The sequence below is a fragment of the Pecten maximus genome, chromosome 19, assembly GCF_902652985.1.
Source record: "Pecten maximus chromosome 19, xPecMax1.1, whole genome shotgun sequence".
Classification (NCBI taxonomy): Eukaryota; Metazoa; Mollusca; class Bivalvia; order Pectinida; family Pectinidae; genus Pecten; species Pecten maximus.
The window spans coordinates 24,308,481-24,325,838 of NC_047033.1; the positions used below are offsets into that span (position 1 = coordinate 24,308,481).

Consider the following 17,358-nt stretch of genomic DNA (forward strand, 5'->3'; position numbering starts at 1 on the left):
AGGGTCTCCGGGTCATTACTGTTGTTATAAAATTGATTGAATTTCCCCAGGACGCTGGAGGACGGTAGGGTCTCCGGGTCATTACTGTTGTTATAGAATTAATTGAATTTCCCCAGGACGCTGGAGGACAGTAGGGTCTCCGGGTCATTACTGTTGTTATAGAATTAATTGAATTTCCCCAGGACGCTGGAGGACAGTAGGGTCTCCGGGTCATTACTGTTGTTATAGAATTAATTGAATTTCCCCAGGACGCTGGAGGACAGTAGATTCTCCGGGTCATTACTGTTGTTATAGAATTAATTGAATTTCCCCAGGACGCTGGAGGACGGTAGATTCTCCGGGTCATTACTGTTGTTATAAAATTGATTGAATTTCCCCAGGACGCTGGAGGACGGTAGGGTCTCCGGGTCATTACTGTTGTTATAGAATTAATTGAATTTCCCCAGGACGCTGGAGGACGGTAGGGTCTCCGGGTCATTACTGTTGTTATAGAATTAATTGAATTTCCCCAGGACGCTGGAGGACAGTAGGGTCTCCGGGTCATTACTGTTGTTATAGAATTGATTGAATTTCCCCAGGACGCTGGAGGACAGTAGATTCTCCTGATCATTACTGTTGTTATAGAATTAATTGAATTTCCCCAGAACGCTGGAGGACAGTAGATTCTCCTGGTCATTACTGTTGTTATAGAATTGATTGAATTTCCCCAGGACGCTGGAGGACGGTAGGGTCTCCGGGTCATTACTGTTGTTATAGAATTGATTGAATTTCCCCAGGACGCTGGAGGACGGTAGATTCTCCGGGTCATTACTGTTGTTATAGAATTGATTGAATTTCCCCAGGACGCTGGAGGACAGGGTATAGGCTTTCTCCTGGGAAGTCTGAACGTCCAGTGGGCCCTAACCTCGGAGGCATGTCATAAAGGCATGAGCAAATCATCAAACGGCGATGTCGCTAACTTTAAAGGTACAATATTTCTTTTTAGAATTAACATTGAAATTTTTATTGACTTGCTTTATCTGAAAAAGGAATTTTACTTTTCGAAAAATTGTTTTCTTACTGGCAATGAAAATTAAAGTCCTTTTAAACAAATATATGGAACACATTTCTGACAACACCAACATGTTGGGACATAAGTTGTCAGTATACTGTTAATTTTGTAGGCTGGCCAAAACTAAGCTGGTTTATCACAGACCATCTAAGTAAACCTCCAAAGGACTGGCACCCTCCTCCAAAACAGTCAGAAGATTGTCCTGCTTATGTAGAGGTGAGTTCATCAAAAGTAAGCCGAGTAGACCTTTTATGTTGTCAATGTAACCAAGAATAGACCTTTTATATTCCCCTAAAAAAGAACCTAGAATAGACCTTTTATGTTGGCCTAAAAAAACCTAGAATAGACCTTTTATTATTTTGCCAAAGTAACCCAGAATAGGCCTTTTATGTTGCCAAGTTCTTGAAATGAAACTGGTGTTTTGTATTACTGATGTACATGAGTATAATACCTGGTAGTTTTTACTGAACTGTGACAGTCATTAACTATAAAGGTGACAAGGCGTTAAGGTCACTGTTGGTGACAGACAGTTTTGTTGTGTGTTAATATAGAGTAAGGAGGGGAGTACAGTAGGGGTGAAGGTCACTCATACTGGTGACAGACAGTTCTATATAAGGAGGGGAGTACAGTAGGGGTGAAGGTCACTCATACTGGTGACAGACAGTTCTATATAAGGAGGGGAGTACAGTAGGGGTGAAGGTCACTCATACTGGTGACAGACAGTTCTATATAAGGAGGGGAGTACAGTAGGGGTGAAGGTCATTCATACTAGTGACAGACAGTTCTATATAAGGAGGGGAGTACAGTAGGGGTGAAGGTCACTCATACTGGTGACAGACAGTTCTGTGTCACAGAGTAAGGAGGGTAGTACAGTAGGGGTGAAGGTCACTTATACTGGTGACGGACAGGTCTATGTCACAGAGTAAGGAGGGTAGTACAGTAGGGGTGAAGGTCACTCTTACTGGTGACACACAGTTCTATGTCACAGAGTAAGGAAGGGAGTACAGTAGGGGTGAAGGTCACTCTTACTGGTGACACACAGTTCTATGTCACAGAGTAAGGAGGGGAGTACAGTAGGGGTGAAGGTCACTCATACTGGTGACAGACAGTTCTATGTCACAGAGTAAGGAGGGGAGTACAGTAGGGGTGAAGGTCACTCATACTGGTGACAGACAGTTCTATGTCACAGAGTAAGGAGGGGAGTACAGTAGGGGTCAAGGTCACTTGTACTGGTGACGGACAGTTCTATGTTGAGTTAATATACATATATGTGTATGTTACAGTATACACAGAGTAAGGAGGGGAGTACAGTAGGGTCAAGGTCACTGGTACTGGTGACAGACAGTTCTATGTTGAGTTAATATACATATATGTCTATGTTACAGTATACACAGAGTAAGGAGGGGAGTACAGTAGGGGTCAAGGTCACCCGAAGTGCTATGTTGTGTCACTGCCAGACACTTACAGTAGCATCCAACTATACAGAAGGTAAGTCATAGAAAAAAATTCTTCACAAATCATACCTGGATTTAGTGAATTTTAGACAAATTTGGTAATTAATCCTGAAAAACTGTATATTGAAACAAGTCAAACAAAAATTGCATTAAGTGATATGAGTATGTTTAAACAAATTGTTTGTTTCAACTTGAAAACTGTCCATATTATATTCTCTTACAGGTGAAGTAATGGTGTGTGTCCTAGATTTCAAAAGAGATGTTGGTCTATGGCATGGAATTTTATGTGTAAGTTTCCATTATCTCAAATTAAAATTTCAACTGTGAAGAAAAAAAAAAAAATCTTTTCCACATTTGACCTGTTAACATTCAAATTATGAAAAAATGCATCATTGATATTATGATAAGAATAAATAGGTGAGAGGATTAAGATTCAGTTCAGTATACTTCAAATGCAAAAGAATTTGGAGAGGTTTATTGAGGAAAATTTTAAACTTAATGAGTACAATTGTGGAAAAATTATCCTTGAAAAAGGAGTCGAGGATTATCACCGCTATACTCTACTGTTGACTGATATAGTTATCTTTGGGGGAGGAAATGGTTTTCAGTTGATTTCGACAGTTGATTAAGATTTATGTTTTTGATACCGGTGTCATAATTAAGGCATTTTACATTGACATATATATTTGATATATGTATTGAAAACAAAGATTGAAATATTCTTAATTGTTCCTCTATTACAGAGCGTATTCAATGGCATGCATGTGATATTATTGAAAACAAAGATTGAAATATTCTTAATTGTTCCTCTATTACAGAGCGTATTCAATGGCATGCATGTGATATTTATACCGTATTCTCTGATGAAGATTGACCCAGCTTCCTGGATGAAAATGATAACTAAATACAAAGGTCAGTAGCACATGCCATTGTTTCTGATATGTGATGTTTGAGAACATTGTACTAGTGAATAGTTCAAATAAAATCATAAGAATTGGTGCAATGAATGTTATGTCCCACAAAGAAGTTTTGTTATTTGTGTCTCGCAAAGAACTTTTGTCATTTTTGTGTCTCACAAAGAACTTTTGTCATTTGTGTCTCACAAAGAACTTTTGTCATTTGTGTCTCACAAAGAACTTTTGTCATTTTTGTGTCTCACAAAGAACTTTTGTCATTTGTATGTGTCTCACAAAGAACTTTTGTCATTTGTATGTGTCTCGCAAAGAACTTTTGTCATTTTTGTGTCTCACAAAGAACTTTTGTCATTTTTGTGTCTCACAAAGAACTTTTGTCATTTGTGTCTCACAAAGAACTTTTGTCATTTGTGTGTCTCGCAAAGAACTTTTGTCATTTTTGTGTCTCACAAAGAACTTTTGTCATTTTTGTGTCTCACAAAGAACTTTTGTCATGTATGTCTCACAAAGAACTTTTGTCATGTATGTCTCGCAAAGAACTTTTGTCATTTGTGTGTGTCCCACAAAGAACTTTTGTCATTTGTGTGTGTCCCACAAAGGACTTTTGTCATTTGTGTGTGTCCCACAAAGAACTTTTGTTATTTGTGTGTCTCACAAAGAACTTTTGTCATTTGTGTGTCTCACAAAGGACTTTTGTCATTTGTGTGTCTCACAAAGAACTTTTGTCATTTGTGTGTGTCCCACAAAGGACTTTTGTCATTTGTGTGTGTCCCACAAAGGACTTTTGTCATTTGTGTGTGTCCCACAAAGGACTTTTGTCATTTGTGTGTGTCTCACAAAGAACTTTTGTCATTTGTGTGTGTCCCACAAAGGACTTTTGTCATTTGTGTGTGTCCCACAAAGGACTTTTGTAATTTGTGTGTCTCACAAAGGACTTTTGTCATTTGTGTGTCCCACAAAGGACTTTTGTCATTTGTATGTGTCTCACAAAGAACTTTTGTTATTTGTGTGTGTCTCACAAAGAACTTTTGTCATTTGTGTGTCCCACAAAGGACTTTTGTCATTTGTATGTGTCTCACAAAGGACTTTTGTCATTTGTGTCCCACAAAGGACTTTTGTCATTTGTGTGTGTCTCACAAAGAACTTTTGTCATTTGTGTGTGTCCCACAAAGAACTTTTGTAATTTGTGTGTCTCACAAAGAACTTTTGTCATTTGTGTGTGTCCCACAAAGAACTTTTGTCATTTGTGTGTGTCCCACAAAGGACTTTTGTCATTTGTGTGTGTCCCACAAAGGACTTTTGTCATTTGTGTGTGTCCCACAAAGAACTTTTGTAACTTGTGTGTCTCACAAAGAACTTTTGTAATTTGTGTCCCACAAAGAACTTTTGTCATTTGTGTGTGTCCCACAAAGGACTTTTGTCATTTGTGTGTGTCCCACAAAGAACTTTTGTAACTTGTGTGTCTCACAAAGAACTTTTGTAATTTGTGTGTCTCACAAAGAACTTTTGTCATTTGTGTGTGTCTCAAAGAACTTTTGTCGTTTGTATGTCTCACAAAGAACTTTTGTCATTTGTGTGTCTCACAAAGAACTTTTGTCATTTGTGTGTGTCTCACAAAGAACTTTTATCATTTGTGTGTGTCCCACAAAGAACTTTTGTAACTTGTGTGTCTCACAAAGAACTTTTGTAATTTGTGTGTCTCACAAAGAAATTTTGTAATTTGTGTGTCTCACAAAGAAATTTTGTCATTTGTATGTGTCTCACAAAGGACTTTTGTCATTTGTGTCCCACAAAGAACTTTTGTCATTTGTGTGTGTCTCAAAGAACTTTTGTCGTTTGTATGTCTCACAAAGAAATTTTGTAATTTGTGTGTCTCACAAAGAAATTTTGTCATTTGTGTGTGTCTCACAAAGGACTTTTGTCATTTGTGTGTGTCCCACAAAGGACTTTTGTCATTTGTATGTGTCTCACAAAGAACTTTTATTATTTGTGTGTGTCTCGATAAGAACTTTTGTCATTTGTGTCTCACAAAGAACTTTTGTCATTTGTGTCTCACAAAGAACTTTTATCATTTGTGTGTGTCTCGAAAAGAACTTTTGTCATTTGTGTCTCACAAAGAACTTTTGTCATTTGTGTCTCACAAAGAACTTTTGTCATGTGTGTCTCACAAAGAACTTTTGTCATTTGTATGTGTCTCACAAAGAACTTTTGTCATTTGTGTGTCTCACAAAGAACTTTTGTCATTTGTGTGTGTCTCACAAAGAACTTTTATCATTTGTGTGTGTCTCGCAAAGAACTTTTGTCATTTGTGTGTGTCCCACAAAGAACTTTTGTCATTTGTGTCTCACAAAGAACTTTTGTCATTTGTGTGTCTCACAAAGAACTTTTGTCATTTGTATGTGTCTCACAAAGAACTTTTGTCATTTGTGTGTCTCACAAAGAACTTTTGTCATTTGTGTGTGTCTCACAAAGAACTTTTATCATTTGTGTGTGTCTCGCAAAGAACTTTTGTCATTTGTGTGTGTCTCACAAAGAACTTTTGTCATTTGTAAGTTTCTCTAAGTTTATTGATTGTGAAATGTTCCTGTATCATTTACAGCATCTGTTGGCATTGTGAAGTCACGAGACATGCATTGGGGCCTGTTGGCACAGAAAGATCATAAGGACGTCAACTTCAGTTCTCTAAGGTTACTGCTGGTGGCTGATGGGGCCAATCCATGTAAGTTTTCAACTCCAGCCTGGACAAGTAAAATTTCAAAGTGTATAGTATCATCTCCTTGTTGGGAGGGACCAAGGTTTGTGATGACTGTTATACATTTTAACACATTTCAACATTTCCTTTAATATTTGGAGCATTATTGGCCAAAGTGATCTAATGTTTTATAAATGAAGTGTGTGGCTTCCCTAGGGCCAAAGGGGCTATGCTGATAGTTATCCGATGTTTTATAAATGAAGTGTGTGGCTTCCCTAGAGCCAAAGGGGCTACGCCGATAGAGGTATTAAGATGGATCCTTTAGATCACGGCTAGTTCTGAATGATTGAAAATCCTAATTCTTCCTTTTTAAAAATGACATGATTTGGTCCACATTTGCTTTGAACCATTGATGGGGGAATCAGCTCAGAAATATGAAAATATTTGTATTATAACTTGAATGAAAATGTTTTGCCATGATTACTGAAACCCCCCGGTGAGCGATGCAGGCCCTCTGGGCCTCTTGTTAAATTAAATGGGGGTAATAGTGGACTATGGACAAGTTTCATTTCAATATCCATTTGGAAGTCAAGCAATCAATATTATAATTTTTGGTATGATGTGAAATGGAGGATATCTGCTGTTAATTCTGTCAGTGAGACAAAGCAACCACACTTCCTTAGATTACTAGTATATAATATGTGGTATCTATTCAATCTGGTCTTACATTTGTCACAGTTCTGATACACGCTTATTTTGGGATGTACACCTGCGTTCTGTGGAGAAGGGAAGATAATCCGAACCTTTTCTATTGACAGGGTCCCTGACTTCGTGTGACGCCTTCCTCAATGCGTTCCAGAGTAAAGGTCTGAAGTCCGAGGCGATCTGTCCATACGCCAGTTCCTCGGAGGCCCTCACTGTCTCCATCAGAAGGTGCGACACGGATCTTATTTGAATTTTACACAATATGTAGGAATGGTTGGATATTGACTAGAATATATTACATGACCTTGAGATAATAGGTAGTGACCTTGACCTTGTCATATCTAATCTGGCCGATTATTGATTCATACAACTCTTGTTAATATTTGTTTAAAATGTGAGATGACCTTCACCTTAGTTATGACATGATTTGACCTCTGCGTCACATATGCCATTTGTATAAAACCGTTAAGCTATGAATATGATGTGACATTGTGTTTGTAGGCCGGGTAAGACGAGCGCCAGTAAGACGGGGCGGGGTATACTTTCCATGCAGGGTCTCAGTCACGGTGTGGTGCGCGTCGACAGCGAGAACAGCCTAACATCACTCACACTTCAGGACTGCGGCCAGGTCATGCCTGGAGGTCAGTAGAGGTCACAAGGTTCAAAGGTCTTCACATAAAAAGTTCTCTCATTTTTTTGATGAAATGTCAAGTCTTAAAATTTCTATTGTTCTAGGTGAAATTATCATAAACTTCACAGAATCGATTAATGTACTTGTGAAGTTTTTGATGTTTACGTCACTTGTCGCTGTGATGGTAGTGGTAAAGATTGATTGGCATTAAAGATATAAAATTTGAAACCTTTTTTTTATCTTTAATCTCCACCTGTTATTTTTCTAATTTAACAGTGATCATGTCTGTAATAGTTTTGAATTCTTTTTTGAAAAAAAAGTATGATTTATCATGTAATTTATGCCTGATGTTGATGTCACTTGTAGCTGTGATGGTAGTAATAAAGATCGACGGGCCACCCGTTCTATGTAAGACGGATGAGGTCGGGGAGCTCTGTGTGTGTTCAGGTTATGCAGGCACAGGTTACTGGGGCCTACAGGGTATTACTAGCAACACTTTCCAGGTTCAGCCTTTCCACGGCGATGGCCGATCGGCTGGAGACAAGATGTATGTGCGGACTGGACTTCTCGGCTTTCTTGGTCCGGTAAGTCTTGTGTCTGTCTTAATGTTTGCATTAATCTGTCGTTATACTTAACATAAATAAAAATTCAGTTGATAAGGTTTGATATTTTAAAGGTGTGCGTAAATAAAATTCAGTTTGATAAGGTTTAATATTTTAAAGGCGTGCATAAATAAATTTCAGTTTGATAAGGTTTGATATTTTAAAGGTGTGCGTAAATAAAATTCAGTTTGATAAGGTTTGATATTTTAAAGGTGTGGGATTTAAGGCTGTCAAGTCAATGTCTTTAAAACATGTTTACTGAGATATCATACATTTTAGTCACAGTTTTATTTTCCCTACTTTCAATCCTTCAAATATACAAGAGAAAACCAGATTGGCAATTTTAAAGTTCTTGGCATACTGTATACAAACTGTTTTTGGCAGCTATCGTATTTAAAATTCTTGGCATACTTAATACCATCTGTCTTTGGCAGCTGTTGTATTTAAAATTCTTGACATACTGTATACCAACTGTCTTTGGCAGCTTTTATATTTGCATACAGACTAGCATTAACCAACAAGGTCTAATTTACTGTGGTGCCACATTTATGCAAAATTCTGATCCACCATCGTAAAACTTAAGGTGCACAGTCTTAAATACTGTAGAGTGGCCATTTTAAAGTATTAACTTGGCCAATGTGATGGGTAATATCACCATTGGTGGACACGGGTCAGTTAACGATCTGTTACCAAATATAACTTTCGGTTCCTTGAGAGATTTATGGAAAATTGTTTAAGTGTTCTAACGAATATAGGACATAGAAGCAGTTTTAGTATTGAACACTCTGGGAAAATCATTTTTAACTCCGATCAAAGACGTTAACCTTTAATCTACTGTACAAGTACTGTAAAATAGTCAGGGATATGTTTTCATTATCACGATTTAGATTTACAGCAATTAATTTTTGACCTCAAAATTCGCAAAAGTTAATTGTATGTGACAGAAACTACTTTAGGATATTATGTATTTTTCAATGTTGAATAAACCTTGTTTTGTTTCAGGGAGGTTTGGTGTTTGTGTGTGGTAGTAAGGAAGGCCTAATGAGTGTATCCGGACGCAGACACAACACCGACGATATTATCGCCACGGTGCTAGCTGTAGAACCAATGAAATTTATATATAGAGGAAGGTATGTTACATAGGGAAGTATGTACTGGGACGTGTTGTAGTCCTGACTAGGGGAAGCCGTGGTGGCCGAGTGGTTAAAGTGTCCAGACACTTTATCATTAGCCCTCCACCTCTGGGTTACAAGTATTGAAACCAACATGGGGCAGTTGCCAGGTACTGACTGTAGGCCGGTGGTTTTTCTCTGGGTACTCCGGCTTTCCTCCACCTCCAAAACCAGTCACGTCCTTAAATGACCCTGGCTGTTAATGGGACGTTGAACAAAACAAACCGAATAAACCAAATGTAGTCCTGACTAGGGGGAGCTGCGGTGTCCCGACACTTTATCGCTAGCCCTCCACCTCTGGGTTTGCCTGGTACTGACCGTAGTTCAGTGTTTTTTTCTCTGGGTGCTCCGGCTTTCCTCCATCTCCAAAACCAGGCACGTCCCTAGATGACCCTGGCTGTTAATAGGACGTCAAACAAAAACAAACAAACATCCATCATGACTAGGTTTGCCCATTGTTCAGTATGGAATGACAATTTGAGGGTATCACATATTAGCCCCGACTGACCGCAGATACTGATGAGCCGTGCTTAAATAGCCAAGATAGTATATATCGCTATCCAAACATACATAGCTGAGTACTTTAAGAATGGTTATATTGCATAGGATATGTTATGGTATCTGGAATCTGACCCACATTTTATGCTCGATTGTTCCAGTGTTCTATTATAGTAGTTACTTTGATTGTGAGTAGATCAATGAGTTCTCTATATAGGTAAAACTGTCTAGACCTTTTTAGCTCATCTCATAGAAGAAGAGTGAGAGCTTATTCTGTCACTCCGGCTTTTTTCAAATAGCAGCTGTCAAATTCGATAAAAACACCTACTGATTATCTCCCTTGTTTGGTAGGATTGCAGTATTTTCCATACCAGTGCTAAAAGATGAGCGAATTGTGATTATCGCAGAACAGAGACCGGACTGTACAGAAGAAGAGGTAAGACATCATCCACTACTAATCGTACCATGTTGGGCCGCCTGCGTATCTGGTTACCTATATTCTTCTGTGTCGAAATCATGCTATTTCATTGAAGTGGCCTTTGAGCAACATTTTCTGTCCACTTTGTAGATAGAGGCTCGATTTATAGAAATTTTGTTTTTGTGGGGCTGTTCAGAGTATGCTACTGTAGATAAAAATTACCTTTAATTTGCTTCAAATTCATTAGAAATTGATGAAATGAAGATTCATTGAAGGCCCTTGTGTATTTATTGCTAGTAAGATACATCAGCTTATTAATACTTAATTTCTGTTTGACCAATTTACAGAAAATTCTAAATCGTGTAGCTTAAATATAACACATGTTTTTGTGTCCACGGGGCTCCTTGTGTTTTCTCTTCTGACAATGGATGTACATGTACTTTTCAAATTCAATGCCTTACTAATTATCAGATTAAAGAATTTCTTTATTGTATTAGCAGAAAATAACTATATGCACATTTGTCTAATAAGGTCAATATTTTTTTTAGAGTTTCCAGTGGATGAGTCGTGTTCTTCAGGCAGTAGATAGCATACATCAAGTAGGGGTGTATTGTCTAGCTCTGGTCCCTCCAAACTATCTCCCCAAAGTAAGTATACTATAGTCCCTCAGACTATCTCCCCAAAGTAAGTATACTATAGTCCCTCAGACTATCTCCCCAAAGTAAGTATACTATAGTCCCTCAGACTATCTCCCCACAGTAAGTATACTATAGTCCCTCAGACTATCTCCCCAAAGTAAGTATACTATAGTCCCTCAGACTATCTCCCCAAAGTAAGTATACTATAGTCCCTCAGACTATCTCCCCAAAGTAAGTATACTATAGTCCCTCAGACTATCTCCCCAAAGTAAGTATACTATAGTCCCTCAGACTATCTCCCCAAAGTAAGTATACTATAGTCCCTCAGACTCTCTCCCCACAGTAAGTATACTATAGTCCCTCAAACTATCTCCCCAAAGTAATTATACTATAGTCCCTCAGACTATCTCCCCAAAGTAAGTATACTATAGTCCCTCAGACTATCTCCCCAAAGTAAGTATACTATAGTCCCTCAGACTATCTCCCCAAAGTAAGTATACTATAGTCCCTCAGACTATCTCCCCAAAGTAAGTATACTATAGTCCCTCAGACTATCTCCCCAAAGTAAGTATACTATAGTCCCTCCAAACTATCTCCCCAAAGTAAGTACATGTATACTATAGTCCCTCAGACTATCTCCCCAAAGTAAGTATACTATAGTCCCTCAGACTATCTCCCCAAAGTAAGTATACTATAGTCCCTCAAACTATCTCCCCAAAGTAAGTATACTATAGTCCGCCCAGACTATCTCCCCAAAGTAAGTATACTATAGTCCCCCAGACTATCTCCCCAAAGTAAGTATACTATAGTCCCTCAGACTATCTCCCCAAAGTAAGTATACTATAGTCCCTCAAACTATCTCCCCAAAGTAAGTATACTATAGTCCCTCAGACTATCTCCCTAAAGTAAGTATACTATAGTCCCTCAAACTATCTCCCCAAAGTAAGTATACTATAGTCCCTCAAACTATCTCCCCAAAGTAAGTATACTATAGTCCCTCAGACTATCTCCCCAAAGTAAGTATACTATAGTCCCTCCAAACTATCTCCCCAAAGTAAGTATACTATAGTCCCTCAGACTATCTCCCCAAAGTAAGTATACTGTAGTCCCTCCAAACTATCTCCCCAAAGTAAGTATACTGTAGTCCCTCCAAACTATCTCCCCAAAGTAAGTATACTATAGTCCCTCAAACTATCTCCCCAAAGTAAGTATACTATAGTCCCTCCAAACTATCTCCCCAAAGTAAGTATACTATAGTCCCTCAGAATATCTCCCTAAAGTAAGTATACTGTAGTCCCTCAGACTATCTCCCCACAGTAAGTATACTATAGTCCCCATCAAACTATCTCCCCAAAGTAAGTATACTATAGTCCCTCAGACTATCTCCCCAAAGTAAGTATACTATAGTCCCCATCAAACTATCTCCCCAAAGTAAGTATACTATAGTCCCTCAGACTATCTCCCCAAAGTAAGTATACTATAGTCCCCATCAAACTATCTCCCCAAAGTAAGTATACTATAGTCCCTCAGACTATCTCCCCAAAGTAAGTATACTATAGTCCCTCAGACTATCTCCCCAAAGTAAGTATACTATAGTCCCTCAGACTATCTCCCCAAAGTAAGTATACTATAGTCCCTCAGACTATCTCCCCAAAGTAAGTATACTATAGTCCCCCAGACTATCTCCCCAAAGTAAGTATATTATAGTCCGCCCAGACTATCTCCCCAAAGTAAGTATACTATAGTCCCTCAGACTATCTCCCCAAAGTAAGTATACTATAGTCCCCATCAAACTATCTCCCCAAAGTAAGTATACTATAGTCCCTCAGACTATCTCCCCAAAGTAAGTATACTATAGTCCCCATCAAACTATCTCCCCAAAGTAAGTATACTATAGTCCCTCAGACTATCTCCCCAAAGTAAGTATACTATAGTCCCTCAGACTATCTCCCCAAAGTAAGTATACTATAGTCCCTCAGACTATCTCCCCAAAGTAAGTATACTATAGTCCCTCAGACTATCTCCCCAAAGTAAGTATACTATAGTCCCCCAGACTATCTCCCCAAAGTAAGTATATTATAGTCCGCCCAGACTATCTCCCCAAAGTAAGTATACTATAGTCCCTCAGACTATCTCCCCAAAGTAAGTATACTATAGTCTGTCAAACTATCTCCCCATTGTAAGTATCCACTGACTTACAGTAATCCACTTTTAACAAACTTAACCTTGGCCACAGTATATTAACCATATGATATAGGGATTATAAATTTGACGTGTTCTTTGTGACAAGACCTGTCCATTGGTACTATTGTTACAGACCTGACATTGACTGTGACCTTTGACCTACTTTAAAAAACCCTGAATTTCGACCGACTCAGTAAGCTGTTGTCTCTTTGTAAGATTGATATGAATGACCAGAATTACCAGATGTTGAATTTTTCATTTTAAATTTAAGACATGTTTCTGTGTCATTTTGTTTGTAGACACCACTTGGTGGTATTCATCTCCACGAGACAAAGAAGAAATTCCTTGATGGGTCATTACACCCGGCCAATGTGTTGATGTGTCCCCATACGTGTGTAACCAACCTCCCAAAACCTCGCGAACACAGACCAGGTATGGTACAGTGGATATGTATTGACTTGTTATATCGGGTCATGGTTTTCACCAACGTTCCTTAACTTAAGGAAATCCCCCAACTTAAAACTTTCATAAGAAAGCATTATTGGATATTCGGGGGAAATCTTTGTTAAGGAATATACCTTCAATTCTGTGACGGGGCCGCGGTGGCCGAGTGGTTAAGGTGTCCCGATACTTTAATACTAGCCCTCCACCTCTGGGTTGCGAGTTCGAAACCTATGTGGGGCAGTTGCCAGGTACTGACTGTAGGCCAGTGGTTTTTCTCCGGGCACTCCGGCTTTCCTCCACCTCCAAAACCTGGCACGTCCTTAAATGACCCTGGCTGTTAATAGGACGTTAAACAAGAGCAAACCAGAAACCTTCAATTCTGTAAGGATTCCCTATGGAATATTTGAAGTTAACAAATTTCCTTTAGTCAAGGAGTATTTATGATTGAAACATGACCTAGGTAGCTATATTTATTCAGAAGGATAATTAGTCTAAGGAGTAGCAGTGTAGAACTGTCGCCGTAAACAATAACAAAACGAGTTTCAGATACTGCTTCTTTTAATGCAAAATAATACCAGTGGAATTAGTAGATTTTGTTGTGGTTAAAGTGACATCTCTTCACCTCAGTTGGTGGCCGAGTGATTAAGGTGTCCGGACACTTTATTACTAGTCCTCCACCTCTGGGTTGGGAGTTTGAAACCTACGTTGGGCAGTTACCTGGTACTGAACGTAGGTCGGTGGTTTTTCTCTTGGTACTCAGGCTTTCCTCCACCTCCAAACCAGGCATGTCATTAATGACCCTGGCTGTTAATGGGATGTTGAACAAAATAAACCAAACCTCAGAAATTATTCCATTGTAATGTTATTGACATTATTTACTTTATTTTGTCTGATATTGTTGACAATATTTTCATACAACTTACTGGTGATCATAGCCTCAGACTTGTGTATTTCATTCTTACCCCGACCTAACGACAGTATGATTATTATACCCCCGTAACAAAGTTAGGGGCGGTATACTGGAATCTGCCTGTCTGTCCACCCGCCTGTCGTCCCATAATCTTTTCTGGACAACTCCTACTAAAGTATTGTTCAGATTTCAACAAAACTTGTATAATCAGTACAACATGTAGTTGTGTATCCCGACTTTTATTTTACGATAATGCATTTTTCAAAATGGCCACTGACTTCTGATTGGTTGAGGCTTGTCTGAACAACTCCTGTACTAAAGTACTGTTCTGATTTCAACAAAACTTGGCATGTATAATCAGTACAAGATGTAGTTGTGCATCCCGACTTTCATAAAATGTAATAACTGACTGGATTAGATATGATTACTCGCACCAATAGCCTACTCAACTATAGACACCCATGGAGGGTATTATTTATCCCTTGGGATACAACTCTAGGTAACTCCGTTTTGATTACAGATGTCACCCCTTCAGCTGTACATGTAGGGAATATCGTACAGGGGGCGCGTATGGCCTGGGCACAAGGGAGAGAACTGAGCATATCAGACGAGGATTCCGACTCCGCACGAAAGGTACCGGTACGGCAAATATCATTTTCATCATCATCATTATTAATTCATTCAAGGGAAGTTGATAAATAGTTTATTTCTGAAACTGTGGGTTTCTGCATACAATTTATATGTGTAGATATGTGTTAAAAATATGTTCCAGTAGTAGAGCATGGTATGCAATTTGTAAAATATATATAAAAATTGTCATCAATTTATATTTTTCTGAGATTATGAAACATTTAAAGTGTCCATTTCTAAAATCACTTCCCATCTTGATCATCATCATGGTATATTCCTGGTCTTGTGACCTTGAGGGCAGGAAGTTTATATCTGTATATTAATGTTTCAGCACCAGTTTCTCACCGAGATCCTACGATGGCGGTCACAAACCACACCTGACCACAACCTCTACACATTGCTCAATTCTAAGGTATGTACTTCTGGAATATCCAATAAGTGATGATAAAAAATGTTTTGGAATATTCTAATCAAAACAAAATGGAATGCTAAATAAAGGAGACTTTACAATGTCAGTTGTTTATCTGATATTCCAAGACATGCAGCCAAACTCCAAATACTTCTTCAGGACACAGGAGGACACTGTGCCCTATATTATATTTCTCAGTAACTTTTTTAGGACACCAGATGTCGCTGTGACCTATATTATATTTCTCAGTAATTTTTTTAGGACACCAGATGTCACTGTGACCTATGTTATATTTCTCAGTAACTTTTTTAGGACACCAGATGTCACTGTGACCTATATTATTTTGCTCAGTAACTTCAGGACACAAGAGGTCACTGTGACCTATATTAATTTGCTCAGTAACGTTTTTAGGACACCAGAGGTCACTGTAACCTAAATTATTTTGCTCAGTATCTTCATCAGGACACCACAGGTCACTGTGACCTATATTATTTTGCTCAGTAACTTCTTCAGGACACAAGAGGTCGCTGTGACCTATATTATTTTGCTCAGTATCTTCATCAGGACACCACAGGTCACTGTGACCTATATTATATTGTTCGGTAACTTCTTCAGGGCACAAGAGGTCACTGTGATCTATATTATTTTGCTCAGTAACTTCAGAACACCTGAGGTCACTGTGACCTATATTATTTTGCTCAGTAACTTCAGGACACAAGAGGTCACTGTGATCTATATTATTTTGCTCAGTAACTTCTTCAGGACACCAGAGGTCACTGTAACCTATATTATTTTGCTCAGTATCTTCATCAGGACACCACAGGTCACTGTGACCTATATTATATTGTTCAGTAACTTCTTCAGGGCACAAGAGGTCACTGTGATCTATATTATTTTGCTCAGTAACTTCAGAACACCTGAGGTCACTGTGACCTATATTATTTTGCTCAGTAACTTCAGGGCACAAGAGGTCACTGTGATCTATATTATTTTGCTCAGTAACTTCTTTGGGACACCAGAGGTCACTTATTTTGCTGTGCTAAAACTTGTGCGTTTGGCTACATTTCCATCATTAAAGTTTCCAATACATTTGAAGTGAAATATTAACTATGAATATTGTTTTGCGATATTCCAAAACATTTTTCTTGTTTAATACAATTTTGACTTAAGATTTTCATGAAAATATGGCAAATGTGATGTATGTTTAGGTGTGGATAGTGTGATTTTTTTTTTTTTGCCTTATTTTATTATTATTTTGATGGCATATGTTAATGGTTTAAGTTGTGTCAGAATTATCATCCTAAAATGTTATTAATCTTTGTGCTGTTTGGATTTTGGGACAATTTGAGGGATAACTTCGTTGAATTACAATGTTTGGTGTAGTTTCTAGCTTGTTAATTTAGGATTTTTTTTTTCTTCAATAAAGGCATATTTTTTATTATTTTGATTATTTTGCTATTTGTTATTTGTTCAAATATATTTGTCAGTACATATTCTTTCCCCTTGTTAGACAAAATAAAACAAAAACTTCACCAAATACATATTTTGTGAATTCTCTGGCTATGCATATCATGGTATGTTTATATAATTTTGTTTTTGAACATTTTAAAATAAAATAAAACTTACAGAAAAGTTAGTCTTTGCAGGTCTTTTTCTTCTATACATCTTTTTAATCTTACGGCATCACATAGCTAGCTTACTAGAAGATTTACACTGTAAGATTGTTCTTAAGAATTATTACACTATTAAGATAATTCGTAAGAAGATTTACACTATTAAGATAATTTGTAAGAAGAATTACACTATTAAGATTATTTGTAAGAAGAATTAAACTATAACATTATTTGTAAGAAAAATTACACTATAAGACAATTCATAAGAAGAATTATACTATTAAGATTATTGGTAAGAAGAATTACACTATTAAGATAATTCATATGAAGTATTACACTATTATTTATTTCATAAGAAGTCGCTATAGGTTATTCTAAAAAGAATTACACTAT

General features: G+C 37.8%; 1 protein-coding gene across 8 annotated transcripts in view; it reads left to right on the top strand.

Moving 5' to 3' along the window:
• Nucleotides 1-17,358, top strand: part of LOC117317720 (disco-interacting protein 2 homolog C-like) — a 100,768-nt gene that overhangs the window by 68,466 nt on the left and 14,944 nt on the right. For 4 of the 8 annotated variants that reach the window (XM_033872612.1, XM_033872613.1, XM_033872617.1 and 1 more), the window contains 15 exons: nucleotides 843-966; nucleotides 1,164-1,267; nucleotides 2,437-2,539; nucleotides 2,729-2,793; nucleotides 3,324-3,417; nucleotides 6,019-6,138; nucleotides 6,930-7,044; nucleotides 7,318-7,457; nucleotides 7,814-8,031; nucleotides 9,052-9,179; nucleotides 10,071-10,155; nucleotides 10,686-10,784; nucleotides 13,259-13,391; nucleotides 14,834-14,952; nucleotides 15,275-15,355. In XM_033872612.1, the coding sequence (XP_033728503.1) occupies nucleotides 843-966; nucleotides 1,164-1,267; nucleotides 2,437-2,539; nucleotides 2,729-2,793; nucleotides 3,324-3,417; nucleotides 6,019-6,138; nucleotides 6,930-7,044; nucleotides 7,318-7,457; nucleotides 7,814-8,031; nucleotides 9,052-9,179; nucleotides 10,071-10,155; nucleotides 10,686-10,784; nucleotides 13,259-13,391; nucleotides 14,834-14,952; nucleotides 15,275-15,355 (1,728 nt within the window). The remainder of the gene's footprint in view (nucleotides 1-842; nucleotides 967-1,163; nucleotides 1,268-2,436; nucleotides 2,540-2,728; nucleotides 2,794-3,323; nucleotides 3,418-6,018; nucleotides 6,139-6,929; nucleotides 7,045-7,317; nucleotides 7,458-7,813; nucleotides 8,032-9,051; nucleotides 9,180-10,070; nucleotides 10,156-10,685; nucleotides 10,785-13,258; nucleotides 13,392-14,833; nucleotides 14,953-15,274; nucleotides 15,356-17,358) is intronic. The other 4 variants (XM_033872614.1, XM_033872616.1, XM_033872619.1 and 1 more) reach the window with 1 other exon arrangement.